The sequence below is a fragment of the Protobothrops mucrosquamatus genome, unplaced genomic scaffold, assembly GCF_001527695.2.
Source record: "Protobothrops mucrosquamatus isolate PMUCROS unplaced genomic scaffold, P.Mucros_1.0 scaffold_214, whole genome shotgun sequence".
NCBI classification, from domain to species: domain Eukaryota; kingdom Metazoa; phylum Chordata; class Lepidosauria; order Squamata; family Viperidae; genus Protobothrops; species Protobothrops mucrosquamatus.
Window position 1 is genome coordinate 290,450 of NW_015386290.1, and position 15,600 is coordinate 306,049.

A 15,600-nucleotide genomic window follows, 5' to 3' on the forward strand; every position below is an offset into this window, starting at 1 on the left:
ACTGATCCAGAAGAATGGAGAATTAAAGCAGCCAATCATCATCCTAATGCCAGGGCAAAATAGGTGCCAGTTTGTTCTGACTATTCTCAGTGCTGGCACTTGTTCAATCTACTCCTATGGACTTACTTCCCATAGGAGAAGAATTGTTCAATTAATATGTGAATGCATCCGAGAAACTATTCACCCATTCACGAACAATTCCTGTCATTTTTTTTATCATCCTGTTGCCACCTACAATTATCCTCCAGTGTTTCACAAATATTTGATCATTTGCCATAAGATTTAGTCCAAGAATAAATCTGAGTGCAATAGCAAATTTGATGGCATTCAGCTTTGGAAATATTTCTCAGTGGTACAGTTAATTTACTGACGGGTTCTTCATGTTGCTTTCCTAAACATCAAAGGTAATTTCTATCTATGAGAAAATTTATGTACAATTCCCCTATTAGGAAACCAAAGCCCATGTGACACACAGCCCTTGCCTGGACTTCCCAAGTCTTAAGATAGCAGCCATACTTTCAAAGCTTTATTTACATCAGTTTTAGTTCACGTTGCAACACCAGATCCTACCAAATGACAAGAGTTAATGAAGACTGAATAGTTGAAGCTCATGCAACTACCTTTGTTGTAAAATGTATTTAAGGATCTTGTGACGTAGTACCCAGAAATAAAAAGGGGTCAGACAGCAGGTAGGCTCTGTATGGTGGGCTGCACTATGAATGCAACTGTGTCATGAGTAAGGTCATCCCAAAAACAGCGCTGTAAAAGTTTGCAGAAGATTTGGATAGGCGTTAGGACTGGACTGTAGAGTTGAGCAGATCTTATTACTCGCCTTCAAACATCTTCTTCCTGCCCTCCATTCCAGACTTTTCCTCAATGTTTTTCCTCCAGTCACCCACATCACGCAGGTCCTTCTCCTATGGGAAGACAGGAGATAAAATGTTATGCTTGGATAGTACCTTTGACAGGGCTCATGCAGGGGGCAACCCTTGCCTTATTGATATGATGTCTCCCAGGGGAGAAAAACCCTCTGTTCACTCACAGATGACCGTCAAATGTGCTAATATTTATTGTGGTGGTTCACAAGTTTTCATCAAGGAAGCTGGAAGCTTACCAACACATTCCAAAAGAATGAAATGTTCAACAGACAGTAAATTGGAAAGAAATTAAAACTGCCTATCCTGCTGAGAACTCTATAGTATTTTGGATATATTACAGTCAGAAAGCCCATTCTTACCATCACTGACTGCATTTACAAACTTTAGTAAGTCATAGTTTTTTTAATGAAACACCATGGTTCATACAATGCAGTAAACTATATATTATTCTTTACATTCCACAATGGTTGACTTCACACATTATGATGGTAAAGCTGCAAGCTGAATGTCTCAACTTCCAGTTCTCTTATAACACCATGTTTGGAATCTTCATTATTAGAAGTCTTTTAAAAATATTCAGTATCTACTGTATATCTCTCTCTCTGTGTGTCTTTCTCTGTGTGTGTCTCTGTCTCTGTCTCTCTCTGTGTCTCTGTCTCTCTCTGTCTGTCTCTGTGTGTGTGTGTGTGTGTGTCTCTGTCTCTCTCTCTCTGTCTCTCTCTCTGTCTCTCTCTCTGTCTCTGTCTCTCTCTCTCTCTCTCTCTCTCTTCATCCGTCATCTATCATCTATGTCCATCTATAATCTAATGTACCTATGTTCAATATGTTATGACACAATTTGTAGCTGCTGCCACTCTAGAAATCTGCATGACAAGCTTCCTGGATGCAATCTGGAAAACTCATGGGGAGACTTTCTTGGAAGGAAGGATCTATCAGTTCTGATGGAACTTGAAACAATTATTAATATCTAATTTTATTCTGTGTTTCACTTATTGACTATCATATTTTAATAACATTATCCTTCTAGCAGGAAGCCCTAAATGACAATTAGGCAGAAAGAGGAGGTGATTTAAAAAAAATGATTATATTAACTATGACCTCTATTTTAAATGATAAGTCATTTAGTGTATTGTTAAGTATTTCATTTTATTTGCAGGTCAGCAAATATAATCAAATAGCTAGTAAGCATGATTGGCCTTACTTAGACGACATAGGATTCTACTTTGACCTTGATTTGAAAGCCTTCCCTGATCTAATGCATATCTAACTATAGCACACAGTGTACTCATTCGGTATTGGAATGTAGAACATAGAATACCAAGACTGGAAGGAATCTTGGAGGTTTTCTAGTCTGACCCCCTGCCCATGGCATGAGACCCTATACCTTTCTGGACAAATGGCTGTCCAGTCTCTTCTTGAAAACCTCCAATGAAAACCCCCACAACTTCTGGAACCTCTGGAAGCAAGCAGTTCCACTAATTAATTGTCAGGAAATTTTTCCTTAGTTCTAGGTTGGACCTCTCCTTAATCATCTTCCACTTGTCCTGCCCTCAGGTGCTTTGGAGAATAGGTTGATCCCCCCCCCCCTTCTCTGTGATAGTCCCTCAAGTTGTGGAAGACAGCTACCACATCTCTCTGATTCCTTCTCTTTATTACAGACCCAGTTCCCTCAAATATTAGACTGAACAGCCAAGGGTAAATATTGAGGATGATAGATGGCTGAGCACAAGTTTAACATACCCAAGCCATCACGTTATTTGGTGGTTTGCAGTGAAATTCTTGAGAGATGCATTTAGTTCAAAAGCCAACCCACAAAAACTACTACTTTTCAGCTATAGGTACCTTTTCAGTGTCTTCCTTCTTGACTTGCTTCAGATTAGCTCTAAGATCCATGCAGACTTTGTGTTTGGAACCCAGAAGGGCCCTCAGCATAGCGTCAGCAGACATACGGACTCTACGCAGGGGTGGCCTCTTGAATTTGCCCCTCAGGTCAAACAGTTTCTGGCTCAAATCTTCAAGCTACAGACAGAGATGAAAGTACCCAAATGACAAAACAGAAGCCAAGAATGGCAAAGGAAAGCAAAATCAAATGTTAAACAAAGAGCTGCCAGAGGAATCCAATCCATAGTCAGAAGAGAGTCTGACTAAATGTAAGTATATTGAAACTATAGGAGCAAGTGCTTGTGAAGACAAAGGGAAAATAATGCTAGAAGTGTTACAGAAAATCACACACAGGCAGTTCTGCATCAGCTGAAATAAAATGCATAGAAACCCCCTCACTTTGCACCTTAACCTCAAATGTCTTCTTTATAATCCTGTGCTTGGAATTTAATTACCTCTTCAAATAAATAAGCTCACAATTAATCTGTATATTATAAAAAAGGCTTCAACTATTTTCCCATGGCTCTTCCTCTGGGTTAACCATTTTGCTTCTGTGTATTTTTTGTAACTAGAATTTTATGTTTGTGTGTGTGTGTGTGTATGTGTGTGTGTATACACAAACACACCCCTACCATACTTTGTTTTTTGCTGTTGATGTGGATGCATATATTCTGAGTGTTTTTCTAGCCCACTTACATTTACTAGGTATATATCTTAAATGTTTACTAAAATGGAAAAGATGAGCAATGAAGATACAGTCTATCTAGGAATATCAGTCCAGCTATTTAATAAAAAAAATTGTCTATTCGATTTTTCCAGCTCATATTTAGCTGCAATGTCAAAGTAGCCTACACTACTTTGAGCAAAGGAGGGTATCCAAAAAGTCAAGTTGGTAGCCCAAACCATGTGATCAGACTCACCCCTTTTCTACAGTATATGTGTCACAATATTTAAATATTTAAAGGGGTGTGGCTTTAATTGCATCATTCAATTGCATCTATTTGATTTATTATCTATTATTTTAACCCCATTCCCCATGGCCACAGCAAATTTCAACCCACTTAGACACAAATGATTATAAATTGCCCACACACTCAATAGAGCATATGTATGGATGCTGTAGTAAAATAATTACCTCTTTGGTAGTTTTCTGTAATTTCATTTCTGTGTCATATCTTTCTTCATCAACTTCCTCTACCTTAGCATGAAGTTTTTTGCACAGTTCCTGTTGAGAAAGAACAAGATATTATTAAAGAAGGTTGCTCAAACTTACTTAACTTTTTTTTTAATGCCAACCTTTCTAATTCTTCTGCAGGCTTGTATTTGAGAGATGATATGTCTACTGTAGATGTGCAGTTTCAGAATTACTCAGTCTATTCTACATCGTTATTTTCTTTTGATTCTTGGAATTAAGTGAATATCCTCTTTATAAGTCAAGTAAAATTATATAATTATGAAGAAAGAGGTAAAGATGTAGTGAATCGGTCCTGCATCACACTGAGAAAACGTGAGGTATACCAAGCCAACAGTGTCTTTAGAGATGGGATATACATCTGCATAATCCAGACTGGTAAAGTTTTAGCCTAAACTATTCAGTTTTTGAAATGATGTGACATAGTTAACTGTTAGATCAAAACAATTAGGTGCCTAAAGATGTTTTTAAATGTAAGACTACCTGGCAGATGTATATGCATAGCATGGACTTCTGGGAAGAAAAGTAAGGCATAAATAGAGTTAATAAATGATGAGATTCCCTGTCACTTTGTGGTCAATGTTTTGATTTTTTTTTTCAAGGGCATTCAATTTGGTTTGGCTGAAGAAGAAGCAGGAGGAGCTGCCTTTCAGAAATTAATTTGCTATTACTTTGAGATTCAAATACCATAAAAAAATAAAATAAAATAAAACCACATGAGATCTGAACACACCAGGACATTGGGGAGAATGAATGTAACTACTTTTTAAAAACAGAGGTCCTCAATCAAGGAAAGAAATGGAAGGGAATGCTCCATAAAAATATGAACAGCTGTAACCCAATGTCTCACTGTAATTGTACCTGTAACCTATAAGTAATAATAGTTGTATCGTCTAAGATAAGAGTACACAACTTCAAACACTCCCCCCAAAGCATTGAATGTGACATTATATCTCCAAAATTTGCCACTGAATTTTCTTATTGGATGCAACCAAAGGGAAAAATATTAAGAAAGAGGAATATTCATGTTAATTCCGGTTAACATAAGCAAAGATGTCCACAGAGATAGTTTTTAAAAATGGCATCCACAAGATGGGATCAAAGCTCTGCATTATTATTATGTGCTACAGGGCATTGTAATTACCATCTTGACTTTTTAAATTATACCCTGCAGACACCCCTTATATAAGTTTAATTTTTTCAAATCTAGTTTTGGCTTCATACACCCAATATTTTGGAGTTAGGCTTTTGGTTTGCAGTTCATGGACCAAAAAAGTTTGCACATCTTTATATGAAAAGGTTCTTCATCACTGGTCCTTCCACAGTGAGAAGCATCCTCAGCAAACTGTAGTTGGATCAAAATGCAACTTTAGCATATTGACATTATCACATAAATGCTGCCCTGCTCCCTAATACAAGCATATAAATTTCAGTTTGGGGCAATAATCATTTCTCTCCTCCCCACTGACAGTCAGGCCTAAGCCTATAGTATCACATAAGCCAAATTAAGAACATATATTAAATTTGGGGATGATGGGTCTTTACTCTTTATAGTTTGCAAAAACCTAGTGTGGAAAGAAACTAATTGTCAGATCAAATCAGCAAATCAACTAATGCATTACACATGAAGTTAAATGTTCCTGTTCTTGCATATGGGATGAAAGGGATTAAATCATTACCTGCAGTTCTTGCATGGAACTTGGCATGTGCAGAGGTGGACAGTGTTCTGCAAGATAATTGGCTTTTTCTTGTTCCTGAGCTATAGCTTCTTTTTCAAGCTCAGAAGCGGCAATCTGGAGCATAACACTCTGGAAGATAATGTTGGAGGAAGTCAAATTACATTGGCAGAAAAAGTATTTGTCAAAGAAGAGAAGGGAAGGCATCATAAGGTGTATAGTTGTGCCCAAAACAGCAATCACCTCTGCTAACATCAAAACAAAGGTCAGGGCTTAGAAAGCAGCACAGAACAGAATCAGTATAGTGGTCCTTTATCTAAGACAGGGCTCTTCAAACTTGGCCCTTTTATGACCTGTGGACTTCAACTCCCAGAATTCCTCAGCCAGCGTGCCTGGCTGAGGAATTCTGGGAGTTGAAGTCCACAAGTCATAAAAGGGCCAAGTTTGAAGACCCCTGATCTAAGAAGTAAAACATAGGACAAGAATGGGAGATCTATGGTCTTCCAGATGTTACCAAACTACAGCTCCTAGTAGCCATCAGCACTGGCTGAATTGGCTGGATTGTTACTATTTGTGGTTCAACAAAATATGAAGACCATCATTTCTCCATTCCTATGTCTAGAATGTTCATTCATGGTGAGGTTACACCAGGAATTCTCTAACAGATTTTCAGCAAATCACAATCACTCGAGTCTCAATAGAAGGTGTTTAAAATTAAACGTGTAATTATTCATGATTATTAATTATGTTCATCATTACTAGGTGTTAAGCACAATGTCCATTAGTTTAACGAAAGAAATACCCCAGTCATGTAGGAAGATGGAATGAAAGTCTGATCGTAGTAACATAATGAATTTGTCCATAAGCAAGAAGCTTTTCCCAGTCACCAGTAGGTTACTGGTTGTAGATTCTTTCCAGAGCATTTCCCCCCTGAGATTAATTTGATATCAGAAATGACCTCAAGAGCAAAATGCATTGTTGGAATGGGGTGCATGGAAGGTAATTGGTATGGGGAGAAACTTCTTCCTCACTTGCCCTCTTCTTTTAAATTTGGAGGGAAGGGAATGAAAATCCACTCCTAACACTTGGGCCAGACTTGCATTTAAAATATTGTCAGAACTGTCACTGTCACAACTAACCCGCAGCTCCTATGCTTGAAAATGGGACAGAAACCTTAAACTGTTCAAGAACTTGAAACATTCTTTGCTAATGAGTGACAGCAGATATCTGTATACGTGTTTTCTTCTGTCTCGGGTGCCCAGACATTGTTTGGGGGAGTGTTTTGCTAGACATTCCAGAAGAGAAATGCTGCATGGCATAGGACTTCTCACAATTACCTTCCTTCTTCTCTAGAGCAGTGTTTCTCAACCTTGGCAACTTTAAGACGTGTGGACTTCAACTCCCAGAATTCCCCAGCCAGCTATGCTGGCTGGGGAATTCTGGGAATTGAAGTCCACACGTCTTAAAGTTGCCGAGGTTGAGAAACACTGCTCTAGAGAGAAAGGCAAGAAGACATTAAAGTAGCATAGCTTTTTAAAAGGAGCTCCACAAATAATAAATATATATATACCTTGAGATGCTGCCGGCGGGCAGTGACAGCCCTCTTATTTTTCTAAAATTAGGAAAAAGAAAAAGAAGACTTTGAGCTTTGACAGTACCTTTTCCATGAGCCACATTTTTGCATGCATATTTCCTAGAAATCTGACTGCCCTTCCCATGTAAACATGTGATAGCAGCCCAAGAATAACATCCATAGTTGAAGTAGATGATAAACCCACTTCTCTTCTGTCCTGCCACTTGCTATTCAAAATTCTCTTTTCTCAGACTTGCTTTCACAATTCAAAGTGGTGAGAAGATTGAATTACAGTCCCTCACACTCTAGGGACAGGAAATAGTCAAATCAAAATTTGATTCCTACTAATATTATCCTATTTCTACTCCTGCTATCTTTTTTTCAAATCAGCTAATATAGATGTCAAAATGTGTCCTTGAATTGTATTAACTTAAGAACTTTAACTTCTACAAATTGACTACAAATTTAACTTCTACAAAATATATGGCTGCCTACAAATATAGGCAACCATGTATTTGTCTCTAATGGTTTGGTGTAATGGGAATAGTTACTCATGTTTTCAATTGCTTCATGTGCTGCTTGTTGCACATTCATTCGATGGCCTCTTATCCAAGTTAAGAATGTTTAAGAAATCTGATAAGGTCACTTCAGTATGTGGACAGCTTCAGCTCAGAATTTGGCCTTTTGAAAGCCATGGAAAGACTTGGCTCAACTTTAGTAAGCTTTGGTCAAATCTATCATTTGTAGTTATATGTTTCCTCTAAGATGGCTGTTCCAGAAACCAATTGTGTAGCAGCTCCTCTTGTGTATAGATAATCCAATTCAATAAAGATGAGGTTAAACAAAATGGAAGCTCTGAAGCTATTAAAAAAGAAACCCTGTACATTAAAGAGACTTAATTAGATGCAGATCAAAAGAGCTGTATTATATTCTCTGAATTATTAGATTGAGAACTCCTTCGGTTTGAGCTCAGTGTATTATGTTGAGTCTGGAACACAAAAAGAGTTTGCTTATGCCAACCTGGATCACTGGTCCATCTAGTTTAGTAGAGTTGATGTTGGGTTTTCAATTGGAGCTTTCCCAATTTGATTTCCATAAATTCTGTCATATTTATACCCATATATTTTTCATGTTATACAGAAGTAAAGATAATTTTCCCATAAATTATGCTAATGAGAGACTTAAGTTTTATACTATAATTTTACTTCTCTGGAAGTGAAACACTACCTTTTTCTGACATTTTGGTCCAAAGGCAGTAATGGTTTAAGGAAATGCCCAGAACTGAATGCCAGGATGTTCCTGTATGCATACATGTGCTCTACTAAAGAATTATGACACTCAAGTTAGAGTTTTTCCAATCATTGCTAAAGGCTGGAATTGAATCTACCATTAAACTCTGTCAAAGGAAGCAGCTAATTTACATTCTCTTTATGAAAATGATATATTTTATATTTTTCCTATGAAACCTTTGAGAATGCAGCCAAGTATTGTAATATTGTTATCTGTCAGCTTGTTTGTATTGACACACTGGTTTTCTTTACTGGTTTAAACTGGATATTTGAATGCAACTTACTATTTGGCATAATCTAGCTCAATTCAAGGTAAGAAGGTTGGGAAGAAAAAAAAACTAATCATGATTTTTTTATGTCCCTTTCAACAATTCAATACCTCCTGGTAATACACGACCTTAGAAAAGCTGTTGGTCTAGAATTCTTCAAATAATTTACAAAGCAATTACATAAAGAGAACAAATATCATTAGAGATAGAGCAAATTCTTCTGCTACTAAAAATTTGCTCTGGAAAACAGGATTCCAACTGTAGCAAAAGGAATTGTGGAAGCATAACAGGGAGGGGTGGGCTGCATATATTCTAGCAGCTTTTTAGTTGAGCCTGTAAACATCTGCAGATTTAAGCTTGTATTTTTTTTTTTAGTTCTTATTAAGGTGAGCGACATGGAAGTTTAAAGAAGGAAGCTTGAACTTGACAATTGATTTCATCCTACGTCCTCCTTTAATAGCTCTTCAGATAGCAACTTTGCAAATCCTTCAAGTCTACCCACACAATTTATAAGAAAACAGATTGCCTTATTACAGTGCCATGATAGTCACCAGGAGAGAAGGAACCCCTTGAGGTATTGTCTATTTAAGCTTTTTAAGTTGCTTTAATAGCTTTTTATTATATAAGGAAAGCTGTGTTTGGCAGGATGACTTGTATAACTGTAAAGCTATCTGGTCCATGCAGTGTGTAGAGTGGTCCAAGGAGACTCTTTAAAAACAGGAAGGGCTGCATCATTCTTCCCCTGCTTTACTGCTACAGCTGTTGTTCCTTCACTGGGTGTGCAGTCAACATACACTGCTTCCAATGGGTCTTGAGAGTGCAGAATTCTGAGGTATTAAAAGATTTAAAGCAAATCATCTTTGCCTGAAGCATGCCTAGGGGCCTGCTCCAGCTGCTTTCTTGCATGGTAGGGTGGAACAGGCTTACTTTAGTCCTTAAATTTTTGCTTTGGGACTCCTCAAAGCAAAGCTTTGTTTGTTCATAATTCTTCAGATTACCCAAAAGCTTTACCCCCCAAGAACATAAAGGAATCCTTTGGAATGGCAAAGCCACACTGGATCCAGTGTGTGAGCCTCACTCTGAGCAAGGTACTGAGGTCAGCATGAACTCCAATGAACTATATCAACGGCTTCCCATTTGATACTATGAAATAGCCACTCCAAGAAATGGAAGGAGAGGAGCAGTGGGTGGGAATTTATTGTAATCCAAATATTTTACTTGTATGCTACCTAAAATATCGATTTCATTGTACTTAACAATAAGGAGTCATTACTGAATGTCATTCCCTTTTGCAGGATGTTTCAAAAAGAATATGCAATCTACTATCAGAAATGGGAAGGAGACCTTCCCTTGCTATGACAGTATATCCCCAAAATGGCAGCACTTTATTTAATTTTGGGAGTAAGATCAAAGTAAGATCTTACTCCCAAAAGTAAGATGTTGGGAACAGTCTCATCTACAGCCCAGCTCTTTTGATCTAGCTATTAAACATAAGCCTTCATCCTGTGTATGTAGCCCTTCCTCTTCATTTGCATAGATTGCTTTCCTGGATTCTGTTTTTTTTATCACCCAAGAAACTGTGATGCAATGTTGGGAACAGTGATGTCATATCAGCTGGACTTTGGGCCAGAAATAGAGGGCTTCAGTGTAAAACAAGTCTTACCCCAGCAGGATTGACTTTACCCAGATTTAACTAAATTAGTATACAGTGTGTGTGTCTGTTTGTGTGTGTGTTTAGGGGGGTGACTACTAATCTATAATAATAACTATGTAATATAACTGAACTGAACTGGCATTTATAGGAAAAGATGAAGAAGCTAGAAGATCTGTTATAACTATCAACTATTCATTGTCCTTCAGTTTTTTCTATCCAAGAGAAAATTTAGAGAGATCGATGGTATTATCAAGTTAATCATATTCTAATTCCAAATTGAGTCCCCAGAACAATCAACAAAGAAAAACTTACTTCTTCACTGATAGAAAAGAAGAGATGGTCACCAGAAGAAAAGAAGGGAGGGAGGGGAAAAAAAGATTATTAGTTTGAAGGTCTGAAAATGAAATATAGGCACCATTATCTAAAAAAACAACCATGAGACATTAAAGGCAACACTGATGAAATATTTCCAAAGGTTACGAGGTAGGAACAAAGAAAGCAGAGGAAAAAGTTCAGTGCAGGAATTCCATAACGGCAAACGCATTTTCCATCTCTAGATGAAGATAAGAATTAAAAAAAAACATTTTCTACATGCCAGAACTTCAGGTGAATTGGGGCACACAAAAAAAATCATTCTTTTTTTTAAAAAAATTGAGAATTAAAAACATTTGAATCTCTAGTTCATTAAAAAAATCCATATTGCAAAGACCAACTTACTCTGAAGACATCTTGGTTTTGTTGATGAGACCCTGCAATAAAGCAGAAGGAATAAACTTTTTAATAAAATTGAATTCTTCAGATTAGTTATTATTGGACACTGCTTTAAAAAGAAAACCAATTGGGNAAAAAAATTGAGAATTAAAAACATTTGAATCTCTAGTTCATTAAAAAAATCCATATTGCAAAGACCAACTTACTCTGAAGACATCTTGGTTTTGTTGATGAGACCCTGCAATAAAGCAGAAGGAATAAACTTTTTAATAAAATTGAATTCTTCAGATTAGTTATTATTGGACACTGCTTTAAAAAGAAAACCAATTGGGTGATAACTACTTCCCTAACTCTTCTCCTTCTGTTGAGTGGAGACATAGTTACCACATCTATGGACAGCAGCCAAATGTGTTGTTAATCATAGCTGGAGAAAACCATGGTCCACTAAGCCTTTCAGAACATTCCCAAGCTTTATTTCTTTTTTCCTAGAAATAGTGTCTGCTTGAACAACTGCAAGCATTTTTTTATGGCAGGGGATATTTTCGTACAGGGGAGCAAAACATGTTTTGAGATTTAATCCAACATCTTATATTTATTGTAAGGATTCTTGGCCAATGGCATCTTCTATAGTCAATGTTTGCATACTGATTACTATGGGTGTGCTCACTAGTGCAGTGCATAACTATAACTTTAGGCATTACTTGTGTTTGAAGGATATGAGGATGATAAGGTGACATTTTCTCTTATTAGTGAGAAGCTGCTGGTGTCCTTTTCTATGCTAGCCTCAGTCACCACCAATGTCCTTTTGAGTTGGAATAAGATGAGCAGTTAAAAGTTGCCTAGCAAGGACATCCAGAAGGCGGTGGCAAGACTCCCAAAAGAAATCTTATCCTAAAAATGTGTAGGACCTATCACATATCCGAGAAGAAAGTGCTTCTAAAAATGGCTTGTAAGGAACTGCAGCTGTCTCCTTGGGTTGTAGCCTTTTCCAGTCCCAATGACACGAGTTGTGAGGGAGTCACTGTGGCAACGACATGAGCCCAAAGTATGAGTGACAATAAGTTTGACAAAAAATGTCAGCCCACAGCTTGGGAAAGCGGCACAGCTTGGCCTCCCTAAAATGAAAAGCAATCTCTCCCTTCTAATTTACTTTTTTACCAGCAAATGTGAAAAAGACAGGCAGCCAAGTGTGATAACTTCCCCACTCCCTTTGAACAAGCAGTTTTAGTGTTTGCTGCCTGCAGCCTCAGATTGCTTCTTGAACGGAGCATCCCTTCAATTTCATTCTGCCCCAAAACTTCTTTTGGAAAAGCAAAAACTGATGCTTTTGGCCAAGCTTCCTCATCTGACAAGGCTGGGTGAAGAAAAAACAAACAAACAAACAAACCCAGGTAAATTTAGCTAGCATGCAGATTTATATTTTTCAATTTTCTTACTTAACATATGAGAGTTAGAATAGAGGAGTGAAGAAGAAATGTAAGCATTTTCCTCCTGAAGTGCCACAAAACCGGCATTCTTGAAAGGAGTGAGAGCAGCAAGAAACGGAGAGGGGAGAATGTCGGATGAAAATATGTAGGTTAAAACTGGGGATTGGGGAAGAAACTGGACGTCCTGACAGGTGATGGAGAACAGCTTTTTGATTCAATGCTCATGTTTAGATCCTTTCACTCAGCCAAGCACACACTGTTAATCTAAGCACCGGAGCACTTCTATTCCTTCCTTTTATTCTCTTAAAGGTAAAGTGAGATGAGTAAGAGACATGCAAAGGGCTCACCCAAGTCCCAAGGAGAAAAACAGAGAGCGCTGGTGGGAGGGCAGGTTCGACTGGCAAGCCACAAGCAGTCGGCTTCCTCCGGAGGTATAAATGGGTTTCTTAAACAGCTCAGCAAAAAAAAATCTCTCTTTAAGGGCATGAAGCCTTCCTCAGACCAATAGAGTGCAAGGATCCAGAAATACAAATCGCCACCCTTGGTTAATGCAGTTAGGTTGGGAAACCCTCAAGGAGCCCTGGAGAAATCAGGCACCCCGCTCTATCAGGCAATCCTCCTAAAGAGAAATAGGAATGTTTATGGGTGGGTCAGTCACTGATTTTAGGCAACAGCGGGGAAAATTAATCTAGTGAATGGGAGGGATAAGAAGATACACACACTGAACTTTGCATTAATCGTGCGTGTTATCTAAGTTGTACACATCCTTCCTTAGGAAGAGAGAGGTAGATTAGGCCGAACACAGATATTTATTTTTATTTTTTATTTATTAAATTTTTACGCCACGCATCTCGCTGTCGAGACACTCTTACATCACTGTTGGTGTGATCAGTTCTTCATGAAATGTCAGAGTTTCATTCCATACAGCATTAACCTTGTGAACTCTCAAGCTTCCTCCTTCCGTTATATATTCAAGATGGACAGTATTTCATATTTATTTGCTACGTATATGTAGGGATGTGGGTCTATACATATGTTGTTCATAGTATGTTTAGGTGTGTGTCATGTATGTGTTTCACTTTGAGAGTGGGCAACTAAATTTCATTTTTGATGTGTGCCATCGTGCCCACAGTATAAAAATGACAATAAAGGTTATCTTAGCTTATCTTAAGTAAACCTCCAGCATAGATCTGTATTAATATCACCATGTACTGTTTTAAGGGGAAATACAGTACTTAGCTTGTTTACTGCAAAAGGGGAATTCTGAATTCCTGACTTCTCGGTTGAAGTGAGTGGGTGCTTTATTAGGGCTGTGCACTTCAAAAATGGTTCAGAGGAAGTACTTCAAACTTTGTTCATGTTCCCAGCAGGAACTGGAGCAAAGGACAGGAGCTCACCCTGCCTTATGGCAGCACTTGATTCTCGAACATGGGCTTGCTCCTTGTCAAGCCAGCCTCCTAACCACTTGGCCCATCATGCTCCCATAGGCAGGAAATAAATAAATAACTTCACATGGATATTTAAACTTTTGCATTTCTCCTTAAGATTGGAAATGTATTTGCATGTATTCTCAAACTATGTGGGTTTGGGGGGGGTCCTTCTCTAAAGTTTGCTTTCAATAGTTTATATTAATAATTTGTCAACTTATGCTAAAATTCAATTTTCAAACTACCTCAACGTTCAGAACTTGAATATAGGGTGGTTGTTTTTTTTAACTGTAAGAGGTTAGTAAAGAAGTATGGCCTTATTTATAAGAAGTAAAAGCTATGAGATTGAGAAAAGCTCCAATATCTGATTTATAATTTCCATTAAACCACAAACAGAAAAAAGAAGAAGGGCTAATTCATTCATTCTGTTGAGATGCCAGCTATATACTAACACTTTTTTTTTCCAGTCCTGCATGCAGATTGCAGCAGGGAGAAGACAGATGAGCAGATTCTGCACAGCTCCTTCTTGCCAGAAGAGTGGACATTTTTTATATTTGCAGTGGAGAAGGGCACCTTCCTTAATACTTAAATGCCCAAGTTGTACATCACTTGCCTTGTTGGAGACAAGATGGTTTCCTTTTGCCACCTGCTGGTAGAGCTGCAGCCAAAACAGCAGCAGAAGACAGTCAATCCAGCTAATGCCAACAGAGCCTTGTGGAAAGGAATCAACAGGTATGGGTGAGAATAGAACCTCAGGCCACAGGAGTTAGGACTGTTTCCACATGCACACCTTCTTTCCTTTGTTAGCGTTTCTTGAATCACCCACCTCTTGCCCCCAGAACCTGAAGCTTCGGAGGAGATGGAGCAAAGCCAGCATGAATAAAGTATGCACTCAGAATGCATGAAACTGTTGATATACTGTGACATCCCCCTAATACGGACCACAGAACAAGATTAACACATGTGAACAGCATCACCATTATGTAAAACTGCCCCCAGGTATGTGCAGGAACCTACAAGAAAGTGATTCATGGTAGAAAATTGGAAGATCTACAGACTTTCCACTATAGATGGCTCTGCAGCTCTAGTAGCTGCAGAGATAGTTTCTCTAAAAAACATATTCATCTATTTTTGAAGCACCCAGGAGGGGATGCTGGGTGACTATCATTTGACACCTAGGGCACTAACCCTATGATGCCCTATATATGATTCTATCTTGCCCTCTATGCTGTTTAGCATCTAAATGGAGAGAAGGATGAGGAGTGACCTGATAGCAGTGTTCCAATATCTCAGGGGTTGCCACAAAGAAGAGGGAGTCAAGCTATTCTCCAAAGCACCAGAAGGCAGGACAAGAAGCAATGGATGGAAACTAGAGAGAAGCAACCTAGAACTAAGGAGAAATTTTCTGACAGATAGAACAATTAATCAGTGGAACAACCTGCCTCCAGAAGTTGTGAATGCTCCAACACTGGAAGTTTTTAAGAAGAGACTGGACAGCCATTTTCCTGAAATGGGTATAGGGTTTCCTGCCTGAGCAGGGGGTTGGACTAGAAGATCTCCAAGGTTCCTTCTAACTCTATTATTATTGCTGCTGCTGTTGTTGTTGTTGTTAAATGAAACCAG

The 15,600-nt window shown here is 38.2% G+C and overlaps 1 protein-coding gene across 1 annotated transcript; it reads right to left on the reverse strand.

Moving 5' to 3' along the window:
• Window positions 1-511: 511 nt before the first annotated feature.
• Window positions 512-12,982, reverse strand: TNNI2 (troponin I2, fast skeletal type; the record flags this gene model as incomplete). Its single annotated transcript, XM_015827331.1, is given in 7 exon segments — window positions 512-917; window positions 2,721-2,897; window positions 3,895-3,984; window positions 5,631-5,759; window positions 7,198-7,239; window positions 11,330-11,361; window positions 12,898-12,982. Coding segments are annotated over 6 exon segments (542 nt in total), but the record flags the coding sequence as incomplete, so codon positions are not given.
• Window positions 12,983-15,600: the final 2,618 nt, after the last annotated feature.